At 44.0% G+C, this 17017-nt stretch overlaps 3 protein-coding genes across 9 annotated transcripts; 1 reads left to right on the forward strand and 2 right to left on the reverse strand.

Annotated features, from left to right (window-relative positions):
• Positions 1 to 292: 292 nt before the first annotated feature.
• mdh2 (malate dehydrogenase 2, NAD (mitochondrial)) lies at positions 293 to 1865 on the reverse strand. The gene has a single exon (XM_030393032.1). It carries the CDS (start codon positions 1734 to 1736, stop codon positions 723 to 725), a length of 1014 nt encoding a protein of 337 aa, XP_030248892.1. The 5' UTR covers positions 1737 to 1865; the 3' UTR covers positions 293 to 722.
• Positions 1866 to 1894: 29 nt separating this feature from the next.
• LOC115566946 (E3 ubiquitin-protein ligase rnf146-like) lies at positions 1895 to 6001 on the forward strand. 4 transcript variants are annotated; one of them, XM_030393029.1, is made up of 3 exons: positions 1895 to 2044; positions 2776 to 2835; positions 3128 to 6001. In XM_030393029.1, the coding sequence occupies exon 3, from the start codon at positions 3140 to 3142 to the stop codon at positions 4301 to 4303; it is 1164 nt and encodes a 387-aa protein (XP_030248889.1). In that variant the 5' UTR covers positions 1895 to 2044; positions 2776 to 2835; positions 3128 to 3139; the 3' UTR covers positions 4304 to 6001. The 4 variants fall into 4 exon arrangements, with proteins under 4 accessions (XP_030248889.1, XP_030248888.1, XP_030248891.1 ...); XM_030393028.1 differs by having other exon boundaries at positions 1897 to 2049; XM_030393031.1 differs by lacking the exon at positions 2776 to 2835 and having other exon boundaries at positions 1928 to 2044.
• A 2853-nt stretch (positions 6002 to 8854) lies between these two features.
• Positions 8855 to 11748, reverse strand: echdc1 (enoyl CoA hydratase domain containing 1). Of its 4 annotated transcripts, none has more exons than XM_030392614.1 (7): positions 11663 to 11748; positions 11226 to 11297; positions 10188 to 10363; positions 9948 to 10090; positions 9681 to 9733; positions 9479 to 9559; positions 8855 to 9375 (listed from the first exon to the last, which is right to left on the reverse strand). In XM_030392614.1, the coding sequence occupies exons 2-7, from the start codon at positions 11294 to 11296 to the stop codon at positions 8958 to 8960; spliced, it is 942 nt and encodes a 313-aa protein (XP_030248474.1). In that variant the 5' UTR covers position 11297; positions 11663 to 11748; the 3' UTR covers positions 8855 to 8957. The 4 variants fall into 4 exon arrangements, with proteins under 4 accessions (XP_030248474.1, XP_030248477.1, XP_030248475.1 ...); XM_030392617.1 differs by having other exon boundaries at positions 10188 to 10351; positions 11663 to 11710; XM_030392615.1 differs by lacking the exon at positions 11663 to 11748 and adding an exon at positions 11479 to 11649.
• Between the last annotated feature and the right edge of the window lie 5269 nt (positions 11749 to 17017).

Consider the following 17017-nt stretch of genomic DNA (forward strand, 5'->3'; position numbering starts at 1 on the left):
CTTTTTTTTTTATTACAAACTATGAAATCTATCATGTAGCCACAACTTCACAGCAAGATTTACATTTCTAACTGATGTGACACAAGTGTTCGATTCATTTTAACCACCATTTGTTACCTTTCTATGAACCAGAATTGTATTGTGAGATGGTGTATCATTTTGAAATTTTAGAATCAATCTGCTTAGTGTCATGAAAAAGTGTCCACATCCGTCATTCACATTTAGTCCGTTTCAGGTGTACACCTTCAAGCCAAATTGTTTTTGTATCATAAAACAGAGAAATAAAGAATCGTTTTCTTAAAGCTAAACTTGTTTATTGGTGGAGTAGGTACTTTTGCTCATCAGTAACATCTATTTTCATCAACAGGTAAGATGACAGTATTTCCCCTCGTTCATTCAGCAGAGAGATTTCCACTACTGAAGACTGTACATGAAAATATATGAGATATTGTTTCAGTTTGACATTTGCAAAATATAGTCAAGTCACAGTACAGTATGTACACAAATCATAAGTGCAAGGGTAAAGCCATGTTTAAAAAAGTAGGGGAAATGAAGCACAGGAAAAACCGTGATTTTGGGATCAGACGACCCTACTGCTTTAACAGAAATGTAAGAGGAAACACTGTGACAGATGTTCAGATTCACCCAGATGCTTTTTAAGTTAAGACGCAACAAAAGATCAATCACAGCGGTTTCTTTTCAACTAATTCAGTGCCCCCAGTTCACTTCATTTTTGCCGCAAAATCCTCGCCCTTCTTGATGGAAGCCTTAAGCTCATCCATGGCGTCAGCCACCAGCTTCTCCTCAAAGGCAGTCAGCTTGCCCAGCCCGAGGTTCTTCTCTATGCCGCCCTTCCCCAGGAGGATAGGTGTGGAGAAGTACTTGCACTCTGTCTCCTCGGACCTGACATAGGCGCACTCCACCACACCTTCCTTTCCATTCATGGCGTCCAGGACGGAGAAGGTGAAGCGGGCCCCAGCGTAGGCCATGGAGAGGGTAGCAGATCCAGCTCCAGCCTTGGCCTTCACCACCTCTGTGCCAGCCTCCTGGATCCTGCCAGTCAGAGCAGACAGCTGGTCGGCAGGGAACTCCACCTTTGGTGTGCACTGGGAAATGAGGGGAATGATGGTCTTGCCTGCGTGACCTCCAATGACTGGGACGTTGACACGAGCTGGGTCAAGGCCTTTAAGCTCTGCAACGAAGGCGTTTGCTCTGACAATGTCCAGCGTTGTGACACCAAACACTCTGTTGGGGTTGTACACTCCATGCTTCTTCATGACCTCTGAAGTAATAGGGACGGTGGAGTTGACAGGGTTGGCAATGATGCAGATCACGGCCTCGGGGCAGTTGCGGGCGCAGGCATCGGCCAAGGTGGCTACAATGGTGGCGTTGGTGTTGAAAAGGTCATCACGAGTCATGCCTGGTTTTCTTGGCACACCGGCGGGGATCACCACGACGTCGCAGCCCTTCAGAGCAGCATCCAGCTGGTCGGGACCCATATGGCCGGTTACCTGGGCCCTCGTCTCGATGTGGCTGAGGTCCGCAGCCACTCCGGGGGTGTGAGCGATATCGTACAGGGAGAGTTGACTCACCAGGGGGCTATTCTTCAGGAGCAGAGAGAGCGGCTGGCCTATGCCGCCTGACGCTCCCAGCACGGCCACCTTGGCGTTGTTCTGGGTAGAGGTGGACAGGCTCCGAGCGAGGCTGACGGTAGGTCTGACGGCGCGGGAGAACATTTTGTTTCTGTGACTTCTTTTATTACTTAAATGAAAACAAAAGTACCTGAAGAGCCCCTCTCCTCTGTGACACCAACGTCCTCTAGCCACGAGCGAACAGGAAGACTGCTAACTGACATGCGTGGAGGATATGGAGGCAGTCGTGCGATGTTACGTCAAATTGCGTCAGCGCGTACTGTTACGTCGTCGTCTTTATTTCAGCCTCTTTTTGGGGAGGAAAACAAAGCCAGTTAACAGTGGAAGTCGGTAAATCAGCGTCGTTATACGAGTTATAACAGTACACCTGACCAACACCGCAAAATACAACGGTACGGTACGTAAGCTGACGTTGCCTCGTCTCCGTCGCGAGAAAATGCTCCTCCTAGCTGTTTATGTCGCCATGCTAAAATAAGCTAGCGCCGTCAGATGATCTCCGTCTATTTGCTGGAGCCAGTGAGCTGCCATCAGCCTAGCCAGCGTTAGCCACAACAGGTCTTATTGTTATGGTCGCTTTGCCAGTCGAGAGATCCCTTTGTAACGTTACTGTTTGACTTCTAGCTGTACGCGTAACGGAAACATCAAACTGCTTTCCTTTTTTCGCTGCTTTGCTATGTATCTGGCGTTAGCTAAACTAGTTTGCTTGTAGACTGTCACCAGTGAATGTGAATATTAGATCGTTAGCTGTTGATTTGAGTCGAGTAACGTTAGCTGTGCTCATCACAGCTCTGTCATAAGGCCAGCTGGGGGAACGCAAACTTGCAACTGTGGCTGACACAGTTCACTACTTGTAGTCAGACAGTTAACAGAGCAGCCCTTTGTTCCACAGACTTATGTAAACCCTTAAGGTTTCATTTCAGTCAATGTTAAGTGAATTAACGCTAACTTGTAGCTAATCCGTTTTAACATCATGGTTTACGTGCAACCTGTTTGTTACATAAAGCAAGGTTGTCAAATAATGGATAAAGAAGGAAAATGTTGATATTGTGTCAAAATTGTACATAATTTCAGGACAGTCTGAAAACAAATGCGTTCTCACCGACTTCTCTTTTCCTTTTGGCAGTGGCAAGTTTGAAGGTCCATCAGCTCTCCTCATGATACATCAGCATTAAGGCTATTTCCAGTAAGTATTATATATCATGGATGTCAGCCTTGTTCCAGGTCACAGGTGGCATAAAGATTAATGTATCATTTGATATTTGTAATTGTTAGTTTGGCTTCGAGGAATTGCATTTGAGTGCTAAATATGATCGTGACACCAACAGCAAATAAAGTGTTTTTTATTGCAAATGATATACCTCACCAGTCAAAATAATCAGTATCTTGAATAGTAATTTCTCCTTTTCAAAATGAAAAAAAAAAAAATCCCTAACATGCTTACTATAATCTGTATTATGATTGTCCCCTTTCCTCAGTACTTCCTAAGGATGGCTAGTTGTGGGGAGGTAGACCACTCTGTTAGCTCTCTTCCATCCAGTAAGAAAGGCAGCAACAGTGGTGGTGGAAGTGGGAACAGTGCAGAATCATCATGCTCTGGCTCCAGCAACTCATCCCCAGCCCTGTCTGTACCGGAGTGTGCCATCTGTCTGCAGAGCTGCGTCCACCCAGTCCAACTGCCATGCCATCACGTCTTTTGTTTCCTGTGTGTGAAGGGAGCCTCCTGGCAGAGCAAGCGCTGTGCTCTTTGCAGACAGGAAGTGCCGGACGACTTTCTGGAAAGGCCCACGCTTCTCTCTCCGGAGGAGCTGAAGGCGTCGGCGGGAGGTCGGGCCGGAGCAACAAGTGACCACGCCTGGTATTATGAGGGCCGTAATGGTTGGTGGCAATATGATGAGCGAACCAGCCGCGAGCTGGAGGACGCTTTTTCCAAGGGCAAGAAAACAGCCGAAATGCTGATAGCTGGTTTTTTGTACGTAGCCGACTTGGAGAACATGGTGCAGTACAGGCGCAATGAGCACGGCCGTAGACGCAAGATGAAGAGAGACATTTTGGATATCCCGAAGAAGGGAGTGGCGGGACTGCGTTTGGACTCTGAGGGGGTTACTGGGGCCATTGGGGCAGCAGGTCGAGAAAACTCTGCTGATGGGGCTGACACCACAGTAGCAGGAGTGCAGCAACAGGTCACAGGTATCCCGTCTACTGTCACAGCCCCTCCAGCCCCTGCCAGACCTCCCACATCCCTCGGTGGACAGCCTGGCAGCAGCAGCAGCAGCCCCACTCTGGAGGATGCTCTCTCGCAGCTGCAGATCAGCCTAAGACCCACACCGCCTCAGGAGCGAGCCGAGGTGGGGGAAGGAGAGGAAGAAGACGAGGAAGAGGAGGCCTCGCCCTCCAGGTCCTCCGATCCTCACACCTCTGTGGACGAGTCTGGCTCTGGAGACTGGAGCGACGACGAGGAAGAGGAGGACGAAGAAGAAGAGGGGGGAGATGGAGAGCGCGTGGAGCCTTGGGAGGGGAGGCCACGGAGGCAAAGACTGAATCCAGAGGACAGAGCCCCTCCTGGGGCAGAGTCCGCCTCTCCCTCTTCCTCATCTAGTAGTAGTGGAAGGTCCAGAATGCCCGATGGCCAGTGTACAGTGACTGAAGTGTGAAGTCATCATCGAGCCCATCATCACCAAATGGCTATGTTCCATTTAATTAATTTATTCCTCACTGTATGCTGCCGTTCACTCGGTCACGGATGTGGGCGGACTGCTTGATACAAGCGAAATCAAGTGCAACATACTCCATGTTTTTAGGTAAACAACTCAATCTTAGCAATCAAATTTGGTGCCTCTGTTGGGCTCACAATGATCTGGATGTATCTGTGCGGTTTTGTTTTGTCTGTCTCAGCCTGTCAATAGAGGCAATGTGGGGTTTTATGTTCTAGCACTGAGACAGGAGGTACAGCTTGGTAAACAGCCGGATGGATACAGCATGTTGTTGTGAGCGAATTAAATCTCAGAATTGTCTCTCCAGCACATCATGTGAGATGTCAGACGTTGACAGATTGTGGTGTTGAGCTGCTGTCAGTCTGCTCACATTCTGCCATTCGATTGCAGGATTCTGTTCTTTTTAAATTCCAGTAAAGTGGAGGTTTAAGAGGTAAAAGTGGCTCACCACCCTGCTTCTCCCTATCCTAGGTGTTCTTATGTTGAAACGTGTGATCTAAGACCCGGAGGGTCTGTGGGAGGCTCAGCCAGATCTTTGCCGCTGGAAAGAGAACGCATAAATGTGGATTTTAGTCCAGGAAATGGAACTGTGTCTTTTTATCATTATCATGAACGGCTGCATTCTAATCATCTACACTTTTAACTCTCTCAGCTAACATAGCACGCAGAAATGGGCTTGTTAGAGCTCAAGTCACCTGACTACTCTTGATAGAAGAATCCTTGATAACTTGTTCCCAACCTCCACCCCACCTTAATGATTTCCTTCCTTCAGATTTAACTGCTTATGAAGCCTTTCCTTCAAAATTCTCAAATGTAAATGTTAAATTTTTGGAAGTGTGTTATTTCAGAGCAAATTGTGGTTTGAACTTCTTCAGGTTGTTTGGATAAAGAAATGAAGCGGAAGTACTTACTGACTCTTTTAAGCCCGTGTGGGTATTTAAATTCCGCACTTGATGTGCTTCAGCATAGTAATGTAACTCAGGAGGCCGCAGGATTATCTGGCTACGTGCCTAAGAGTTTTGATTTCCTTTTAAGCTGCTTGCTGAAATTCGAAAATCTATACAACAAATGAATGTGTGTAATAAAAGTACATATCAAATTTATTTTAACGTCTCCAAGCTTAAAATAATTGGCATTTTAATGTGAAGTATCAGTGTTTTCCTTTTTAAAGCTGTTGAGGCCTGAGCAGCTTCATTGGTATTCTTATCGTCCCCGACTAAAGTATTCTCGATTGGTGTCTCTAAAGTTTTTGTGATTTGTGCATGTTCGAAGAGAGAGTTATCTACACACTACTGGTCGGCAGGAAGTTGATGAAGTGATATTTCTCGGTTGATTTTGAGTACATGTTTTTAATTTGTGTTTGTTTTTGCGTTTCTTATGGTTGTAAATCCTCCTCTGTACGATGTCTGAGGCGGTAACAGAACAAGAAACATGCCATTGCTATCGGCCATCCTGCAGAGATTTCAAGTTCTGTCCTTTTTTTTTATATTTCTGACATGCTTACATCATCGGCTCAGTCTTAGACTTTCCATCCTGAAGAATAAAGTTTGTGTAACAGTTTTTGCTTGGCAACTTTTTTTGTTACTTGGTTTGTAATTTAAGAATAAATTGTGTCATTTCATCATCCTACAAGGATAATCTTTTTGTGCTCTTTGTCTCTAATCGTTATTTTAGTGGCCTCACATTTTGCTGTGCAATAGCAAAGCAAGTTTTTTTTGTCTTAAAGTATATCTGGTGTTACATAAGCAGGAGTATGAATGGGCCCATTGTAAGTAAGATTTGACCCCTTTTTTTTTCGCCACACCACCATCTGAAGAGATTTTTCTAAGGGGGGAAATCACATTCTTTTCACTGGACAATGGACTGAAGCATTCAATATGTTTTTTTCATAACAAAGCATCAAACATAAGACTAAGCAGGTGACACATGGGCAAGACAGAGCAATTCCTAATCCATGATGTCCTCACAGCTTCCTCTTTTTCATTCACTGTAAAAGAGTCTTTATGTACTGTATATCCAGTGGTGGAATGTAACTAAGTAAATTTACTCAAGGTACCTGTGCTTGAGTCGTTTCTTTTCATTACAACCAATACTTTCGCTCCACTACATGTCAGGGGGAGAGACTGTACTCTTCTCTGCATTTCTCTGCCAGCTTTAGTAACTCAAATGAAGGTTTTTACACAGAAAACATGAAGAGCCACGGGAGATGTTTCTGCATTAGGTACATTTAACACTTAAATACCATTTTCCTAATTATACTAATAGACTTTTACTGAGATGGCATTTTCAGCGCAGGACTTTTACATGTAACAGTGTTTCTGCTGTGTCATATCAGTGAATGTGCTCCAGTTAAGCGCCTGAGTACTTCCTCCTCCTCTCCATATATCATAGCGAGGTCGACTCTTGTCTTTCCCTCACTCACCTTGTAGCTGTTTGGTATTCTGTCCGTGGCGGCTATCAGCACTCCAGCTGGGTGTCTGGCCAGGAAACGTGACCTCTGGAAGGGGAACCAGAGATAACGGCCTGGCGTCCTCCGGGGACCTGTCCTGTACTCGCCGTTTCAGGCCGTTCGCGCTTGTGCTTGCTACACCTCATTTGCTGTGTGGACTAATTTTGAATGTGCAATGAAAAATTGACCTACAAATTGGTGCCAAGCCTTACAAAAGAAATCAGCATGTGCACCTCGACTGTTACCTCTGGCCCTGTGCTTCAGCTCCACATGCAGTGATGAGAGACACTGCACAGAGTGCTGAGGAGCAGCCAAACAACGCTCCTACCTACAGCTAAGAAAGTCCAGATAGGACAGAAATAGAGGGATCGGAGATGATGAAGGCAGGGGCGGTTCTAGTGCCCCCGTAATTCTGAGTCTGGACCCCCCGGTGGCCCCCCTGACAGGGAGTCTGCATTACTAATACTATGACAGATTTCTTGCAATGATTTTGTACTGAAGGGAAAGGCAGGAATAAAGTGTCTCGGCAGTTTACTACCCAATCAAAATTGCTGAAATTGTAAACACTGTTTTGTCTGAATGAGGGATTTATCCTTTTTCCCGGGTTGTATGTGCCCCCTTACAAAAAAGCCGGCCCCAACCTGGCCCCCCTATTAAAACTGGTTTAGAACCGCCACTGGATGAAGGCCAAATAACGAGCGCTTCTGAAGGAGCTGCTCAACTAACCTACAAAACAGAGGCAGAAGTGCAGCTGCGTCACTCTCAATCCTGCTGGCAGATGCTGCTGGTCATACAGTACCTCATCAGTATCTGATCTGTATGCCGCTGCGATGCGTCTGCTCCAGTTAGGATCAGCCTGGCATGATGTGATCATTACCATAATCCCATTTCCAGGGGGAGCTGGAGGAAAGACGGTGTTCGTTTGCTTCACCGACGGGGACAGAAGAGATTTAGAAGATGGAGAGTGTAGTCCTTAAGGTGCTTGTTTTCATTCGGACTTAAAAAACCTATTAAATCCTACCATACGTTATATTCCTTGTCTTATCACATGTGCTTTAATAAGGAGGATAACGCTTTAACGTAAGCCTTCAATATCAGTCTAAGGAGCACTAATGAAAAAGGGTAATTTCTCAGGTCACCTGACACCGCACCACAGCTACTAAATGTTCTGTTATAAACAGGAGGCTCCAGTCACTGAACTACAACCCCCCATTTTTATTTATAGTGTGAATTCAGTTTGCATCCCAGAAAAAACACCACCCTCATTCCATCTTGTCCTGCAGAGTTGTGTTCGCACATTATCAGCGTCACTGTTTATATATCTGTATCTCAGCACCCACAGAAAACCTGCAGGTCCTTCTAAACCTCACTTTTATATAAATTAGGCCCTAAAAGTGATGAAGTTTGAGTGTGTAGGGTCTCGATTGCCACACACGTTTGTTTGATCTGATTTCATCTACCCGTTTTTAAACTTCTTTTTTGTCGGTCTGCCCTTCTGATGTTACAAATCTTTAAACCGACCACTAAACCTTATACTGTGTTGTCTTTTTTCGTTATACTTGTCCATACCATCAGGGAGTAAAACAAAGATAAGTAATAGAGGCAGGATATGTATGTTTTATCATCCAAAACGATCATTCACTGGGAATTTAATCATAATAAATTACCCTAAGCACATTTTTCTGTGTTCCATCATTTCTTCACTGTCCACACATCTCCAAATTTGGTGTTTTGGGATTTTTTGATGAAACTGAAGGATGGAGGGCTCCTTTATGAGACAATCCTCCTATTTCTAAAGCCAAAGAAATCATTTACAAAGTCACTGAATCATCCGAAAAAATGCATTGCCGCGAAGCTGAAAACAAACATGGCTGCTTTTCTTAGCTCATGAGACGTTTTGGAGACAAGTGGGTTTTGACCGGACAGCGTCAATGTCAAAAAACATATCTGCTGATACCAAATTATATGTGAGAAGTCAATATTGATACCAATATACAGTTCGGGCTCTAGTGATAACCAACAACGATAATAAAAAGTACGTCTTCAGAACACCAAAGAAGTCGGTTTATTGATGTTGATCAAGAGCCAAGGACAGAGCTTTCCAAAAGTGTCTCGGCTGATCTCAGCAGTTCTGAACACAGACACTCATCTGTGTTTGGACTTGCTGGCCAGAGCGTGCAGGTTAGCCGGACCGCCCCACACCGTCCCAAACACATCCTTCTCAGTCCTCAGAGCCTCTGACAGGGGGAGCTCTCTCCCTGACAACACCACCTTCTTCACAGCCCGGATCACCGGGGCAGGTCCTTTTGTGTAGCGACTGAGCCAGTCTTCGGCCTGCTGTAACTGCGTCCCTGCACCCTCCTCTGCCCGGGGGACCTCCAGGACTGCATCTGCCAGTCCAATCTGCAGGCCGAGCTCGGCGTCCACTTTCCGAGCACCGCCCAGCAGCTTCAGGGCGTTCTGGCTTCCCACGGTGCGGACGAGCCGCGCTGCGCCGCCCCAGCCTGGGACCAGACCCATGTGTTTGTGTACAAACTGGATCACGCTGTCGGACGCCATCAACCTACGACGCAGAGGTGACGGCCAAAAGTTAGATTATCAACACACGTCTGGATGAAAGGTGAAAGACGTGTTTTCTTTCATTCACCTGGATATAGAAACATTACCTGAAATCACAGGCAGTGGTGAGTTCTGCACCACCTCCCAGCGCTCTCCCCTCCACCAGAGCAACAGAGATCAGAGGCAGCCTGCACTGAGAGAACCGTCCTGTCAGCATACTGTAGTGCACCTCACAGAACAGCCACGCTCAAACTTTCAGTCCGCATCGATACTTACCGGAGTGGTACAGAGGAAAATGAGAGCCCTTACCTGAGCAGTCTTGTCAGAGCGTTCTGCATGAACATACACATCTTCATCCCGTCCTACAAGAATTTAGAATCGTTTAAAGATGATGACGGTTCTCAATCATCCGGTTCATGGTACATCTATATCTATAATCTAATTATTCAAAGATATTCAGGCAACACAAGCGACAAAGACAAGCGTAGACAAAAGGTGGAGTGCAGGGTTAGAAGGATTTATGGCATTCAGACAGCTACAGCGAAAAAGATTCTGTAAATAAATCTGCCTTCCTACCTGTGGGTTGGATATCGCCCTGACAGCGTTGAGGTCTGATCCAGAGCAGAACGTTCCCGCAGCGCCCTGAACAATGAGGCCTTTACCGTCCGTCCAGCTCTCCAGCTGGCTCACCCTCTCCTCCAGATCCACCATCATACTGCCTGGAAGGAAGGACGGGATTCTAGGCAAATGAGTTTCATGCCAAAAAGTCTGCACTAATCCCGTCAGGAGGGTAAACAGTGTTAAATGTCACCTTACCGGAGAAGGCGTTCATGCGGGAGGGGTTGTTGACGGTGAGCACAGCCACACCAGACTCCTGTTTGAGCAGATCGACGGAGCCTCCAGGAAAGGCCTGCAGCTTCTCTCTGATCTCGTCCTGGTTGAAGTCGTGGACGTTGGTGTGCACACAGCCACTACTGTGTCTGTGCAGCAGCCTCGGAGGAACATTCAGACAGTTTATTATAATCACGTCACAGTCAGTCACCATCAGGGTTCCTGCACCTAAACAGTCACATTCAAACACTTTTCAAGCATTTTCAGCGAGCTGACACGTCAGTCTTTTTGTTGTTCTCTGCTTCTAGCCAAGAAAAATTGCATTTCCTTGTCATGTTACAACCTTGAAAGAATTCTTTCACATATTTTTTTTTTTTATTTTGTGTGCCTGATGTAAATTTTTCCCCTTTGGTATTAAAAATGGTGTTGAATATTGACATTGTTCAAGTTATTGTAACAAAGTATCATGACAGCACTGGTATATATACAGAAATCATGTATTACCAGTCAATGTAAGTTGAATTTGACAGCTTTTCTTTACACTCTGTTGTTCTTTACATGATTAGATGTTTCCTTAAAGATGAATTATAAATATATTAAAATCTAAATGAACAGGCATGTGTGTAAAAGAAATGACTAATGTTTTGCTCAGGACTGAAAGGTGATGCTTGCACACACAAACAGGAGAATGAATGCTTTTATACACTCCCTCTTCCTCTCTGTAAATCAGGCTGAGGGAGGTGTGACACAGAGCCACACAAGCAAACCAAACATAAAATCTACCATCTTGGTTTCTGATTCATCATCATGAGTCACAGCCAGAGAAGTGATTGCGTTTCATAGATCACTGTTTGACAATCCTCAGCAACTCAGAAATGTTTTTTAAGTAGTCAGAGCTGTCTCTGTTTATGATTTGTGAACACATAATGTAGATCCGGCTCTGCAGGCTTGATGTTGCTTTATTTATGACTTTATTTACTGTCAGCAGCATGGTGATGAACAATGCTGGATAGACTGCCTCACCTGGCCCAGGCTCCACCGCTGCTGCTGCTGCTGCTGCTCAGGAGCTGCCGCCTCACTGCACACAGGACCATCCTGCAGCAGCGTGGACGAGGAGAAACAGGGCAGAGAATATTTATTATTGACTTAACAGGGAGGAATTCACACATATTACTTTAGGTCGAAAGAGGGTGGGCACATGTACATCCATTTTCTAGTTAAAACCCCTGCAACAAATCATTCATAAATTGCCTTTCGAAAAGTACAACTAACACACCAAAGTTGTGAATGATTTTGTTTTTCAGCAAACCATTCCGTCTTTTTATTTGGACACTAAACGTCAGACAACGTTCACGTGTCCCTTTCTAATGTCCATACGTGCGCACACATTAATAATACTATTTAAATACGCCACGACGATAAAAACAAACCATGTAGCAACAAAGAAGCTAAGCACCAACCTTGACAGTCGTGCGGTGTCACTCTAAAATCTGTCCCCCTGGAAACCAGAGTTCGTCTTCGGCAGCAGATAATGGCGACACATTAGTGTAGTTGCTCCGGCTGTCCACGGGGGGGCGGAATAATACCGCCACGCAGCAGGTATGATTTGGCTTATGACCTCCTGCACAAAGTCAGATAATATCCATCAGTGATGCAATCATGATATTGGGACACATGCGTTTTACACAACACTAAGCTATAATTTATGGTTCCACATGAAGTGTAGTAACTTCCATCAGTGGTAGAAACCCTGCACAGAGATCTGCTCTGTGTCTGTCACACTCCGTAAACACACTGAAGAACTGGCTCGACACACATGTCCTTATTCAGTAGTATTGACAGAGGGCTTTTAATAAGACACAGAAGTTACAGTCCAGCACTGGAACAGGCAGCTGACAGTTATATTAACATGGCCTGTTGTCAAAAAAGGTTTTCATTTTACTGTGTCCGTTCAACAGCAAAATAACAGGTTCTGTGTGATTGAAGCCCTGAAACACCTTTCTCCTGACACCGAGTGAGCCGAGTCTGTGGCAGCTTCCAAGTCTGACACCGAGTCAACATCTTGTCAGAGAGAAAAGCCTGCTGGGACATTTGGTTTAATGTGAGGCCAAGCCAGAAAACCCAAAAATAATGCCTTATATTAAATGAATTGGCACGTCCTTGTGAAAGGATCATTAACATTATTATGAGTTAATAAGACTAAATGTTCATGTTCAGCATCATAAACAAGATTATTTAAGATTATAAAACATGTTTAAGTACTTTAAAGAACCTTGTTAATGGTTTATAGACTGCTTCAGATCTCTAATAAATATGAGTTTATTTTAATTGTTTATGATAACGCTACAAACACATTTATTGAGTTAAGCCAACTTGCCTGTTGTTTCATTGTTAAGCCTTCAACTGAGCTTTCTGTTGCTTTGTTATGATTTGTACTCACATACCTTATAATTCATTTAGCAGAGTTAGAGTTATGGTAAATGGTCTTGCATCTCTATAGAACTTTTCCAGTCTGCTGACTGCTCAAAGTGCTTTAAAACACTTGAACTTTATCTCTAACAATGCTTTATTAAGGTTAATGAATTCTTTATACTGCACTTGTTAAGAGTTACTATTCTGTTCTCAGCTCCTCCATCTGGAAGAGCACAACATGTTGTCATCGTTGATAACACTGATAATTGTAAATACGATCAACATAAACCTGTTTGTGTTTATTATGCTGTTTTTTACACTTATTAAGTCATATCACCACTTCAAAATGTCTTAAAAGGACTTATAAGCAATGTTGAGAGGGTTACTTTAAAAATGTATCCTATACAGTTACTAATTACCTGTTATAAAATGTAATCAGTAATGTATTTAAAGTATCATAACATTAAAATATTGTAACTTGATTCCTTTCTGTTACTTCTGGATTCCCTGAATACCAATCATGTGTAAAAAAAAAAAAAAAAAAAAAAAAAGACAACTATAAACTAACGCTTATTGCAAGGATTCCATTCAAGACTGAGGCAAGATGTCCTTCTACTTCTGATTAAAGGACAATGTGCTCTGGCTTTGCACTATTGCCATTAAAAAGTCTTTCAAAGATTCAGCCCTTGTTTGAGAAATGGTCTTGTTCAACTCACACTCACATCACACCAACAGGGACTGGCACCTTTCTGAGGGGCCGTATAAAGTGTGGGATCATAATACTGTGCAAATACAGACAGTGTCATAAACTACTGCACACTTGTTGGCATGTAATTAGAATAATTCAACACACAAAGAAATGTCGTACCAACACGTCAGTATAAATACAATCTGTGTACGAAGGAAACAGGAAGGTCAGACATGAGATTAATGTTATAATTAGTGAGTGAGAGTGAGAGATGAGGGCGTTCAGACAGCGAGACAAACAGGCATGAGCAAAACAAAAACACGAGGATGATATAAAGACCGAGGGATGAGCAGGAAGAGGAGGGGAAACGTGCCAAAACGGAGGGAGGCTGAGACACTTCCTGTCCTGTGGTCTGATCTACGGCTACTGGGAGCATAAATCTATCCACACATCCTCCACAGCCCTCAGCATATCTGAGGAAACAACGCCACGAAGCATAACAACATCTGTGTAAGATCTTCTTTAGAAGCAGGTTGTGTCACAATTACATACGAATGAATCGCTCATGTTAAATATTCTGCACACACCCTTTATTAAAGTGCACTTGTATTAGCTATTTCAGACATAGTAGGGTACTTTTCCTTAAATGGGTGGCTTTGTGGAACCAAACGTCTTCATGACTGTACCGCAAACGTAAAAGGTCATCAACAAGGAGACAGTGCCCTGCATCCAAGACTGCAATAGACACAACTAAGTTTAAAAGTCCACACCTCTCTGGTCTATTTAAAAGTGGGGAAGGAATTCAAAAAGGTCGGTGGGACTCTTCCCAGGCAGGCATTCCAGACACGCTGACTCTCCTTCTTGCTGTGTACAGTACACTCAGCGAGGTCAGCCAGCCTGCAACCTGTCTCCAAATATCACTCTCTAAAGTGCAGCACCTGGAGAACAGGGTGGCTCATCGGAATTTGCATACATAGTGGTCTCTCAGTCAGCTACGAGTGTGTGTGTGTGTGTGTGTGTGTGTGTGTGTGTGTGTGTGTGTGTGTGTGTGTGTGTGTGTGTGTGTGTGTGTGTGTGTGCGTGTGTGTCGGTGCTGGGTGTGTGAATACCTGTCCAGAGTGTTTCCACTCTCTTGTGAACATTCATCCCCAAACCATTATCCCACCGCCCCCGTCCGCTCTCATTCATCCTCTGCTCAGTCCATTCAGTCAATTTGACTGAAGTCAGCCCTGCTGTTTTATGATCCGCCCGGATGTCAGTGCTGCAGCCGCAGACTCCAGCTGATAATGGAAGCCTGTCTGAAATTACAACCTGGCTAATGGCAGAGAGAGAGAGAGATGCACATATCACAGATCTTCTATATGTATGCGCAAATGTTGTTTCATTTATTTGAGTGTGTTTCAATGTGTGTGTGTTTGTGTGTGTGTGCGTGTGTGTGTGTGTGCTTGTGTGTGGTGTGTGTGTGTACTGCATATGGCCTCTAAAGTGATGCATCAGTGTACTGATCGATATGCAGCTGTCTAGAGCTCCACAGGAAGTCAGGGAATGCACCACAGTCAGCATGGCTCTATACCAACTCACCAAGATAAGAAAACACATGCACACACACACTCATACACAGAGATCAGATAAGTGCCAGTAAGGGTCTATTTCAGGGCAGGAAGAATGGCAGGTTGGCAGGTGCCAGAGGCTCTCAGGGACCCGGCGGTTTCCTGTGAGGAGTGCAGGGGGTCAGTGGAGCCACAGGGCAGAGAGCCAGGCGACACCAGAGGACCAGTGAACACTGTCCAGCAGCAGCGGCAACTGGAAATGCACAAACATTAATTGACAAAATTCAACCATTTTCCAGTCATATCATGTCTTTGAACACACTTTAAGGGGAACCCCACCGATTTTACACATTACAAATTGTGTTTACAGGTCTTGGGGAGCACTGCTTCATGTGAAAAAAAAACTAGTCTAAAACCATCTGTGGCCCTAGAGGAAGCTGCATGTAATTTCACAATTTCAACTGTCATTGTGGAAAATGTAGGCACCAGGTTTTGAAAAGCAGTCCATTGGTCATCATGGACAGTTTGAAAACAAGTAGTCAAAATCAATACAGCAGAGCAAGAGATATCAACTTTAACAATTCCACACATTCTTCCTCCTTTTCAAAACCTGATGCCTACATTTCCCATAATGCAACTTAGTCAATGAGTGACATCACTGGTGGAAATGTATCAGATTGTGTGCAGCTTTTTAAGGGACTGGCACAACAGGCTTTAGACTACTACTTACAGAGGTGAAGTCCTGTAAATACAGAATCATGTATACATTTGGTGGAGTTACCCTTTAATCTGTAAAAACATGAGCAAAAAACGACCAAAAGTAGTTAACTTAAACTAATCTATTAACACAAAATATTAAAAAGAATCCCCAATAATCTAATATGAACACAATCTGTGGTGACGTTGGCAAATATACTGTAAATATATGCTGAATGACCAAATATGACCAGTCAGTCACGTCGCAGATTCGCGGGGATGACACTACTGAGCGCGTCCTTATCGACCAATCAGGATGTACCATATAACATACTGTCTGGCTTCACAATGTCGTAGTCAAAACAAACAAAACACACAGCACTGCTAGACAAAATGTAGCCTTGACTAGTCAGCATAAAGACACAGCAGCTCATTAGAATTCCAATGCTGTGTAGCTTATTCTAGGCTGTAAGAGGATGGAGGCTACAGGAAGGACGCACTTTGGTCCAGACAGATCAAATCAAATCAGATCAGACAGTGCAGGGCATGGCCAGTGGACCACGTCTATGAGGATATGGACTTCTATTGGAGCATCAGAGAAAACGCGTATGTGAAAAAAATAGGATAAAGTTTTTTGTTGCTCCAGTGGAAGCTGCATGTAATGTCATAAATTGCGTACTTTGATGTCACTCATCGACTGAATTGCATTATGGATAATGCAGGCATCAGGTTTTGAAAAAGAAGAAGAACGTGTGGAATAAAAAAGGGTGATGCCTGGGGTTCTGCTGTATTGATTTTGATTATTTCTTTTCACGCTGCCATAATGACCAGTGGACTGCTTTTTTAAAACCTGCAGCTTACATTACCCATAATGCAACTTAGCCATTAAGTGGCAACCCTTGCAGCTACATGCAGCTTCCTCTGGGGCCAAAAAAAGCCTTTATACTCTTTTTATCACATATGCATTAGTACTCCCCAAGACCTGGAAACACTGGGAGAAACTGGTGGAATAACCCTTTAAATGACAGTGGAAAAAAACCAAAGTTCAGATTTTCAGGAACTCTACTTTTATACATTTCCTATAATACGGTTCGACTTTATAATAATCATTATTATTAAATGGTACATTTATTTTTATAGTTTAATAAACTTTTGGGAACACGGTTGATATAAAATGTTGTGTAAAATGTCCTCTCCGATCTATTGGCAGAGTAATCAATAGACTGTTTATAGAAGCTGCCGTGTCAACACTTGTTGACAATAACTGTATTCACTCTGTTTGCATGATAAAATGCAGACTGTTTCATAAATTCTTTCAAATGTTATTGTATTAGAAGCAGAACTGGAATCAAAACAGTTAATTCTGATTATAAAATAGCTCCAACATCTGGAAACCTCCAGACTTGAGCACAGGCCAGTACTGGGAATCTGTACTCCTGCCCAACCTTGACACAGGAAAACAGGGTGAG

Source organism: Sparus aurata, chromosome 17 (assembly GCF_900880675.1).
Source record: "Sparus aurata chromosome 17, fSpaAur1.1, whole genome shotgun sequence".
NCBI lineage: Eukaryota > Metazoa > Chordata > Actinopteri > Spariformes > Sparidae > Sparus > Sparus aurata.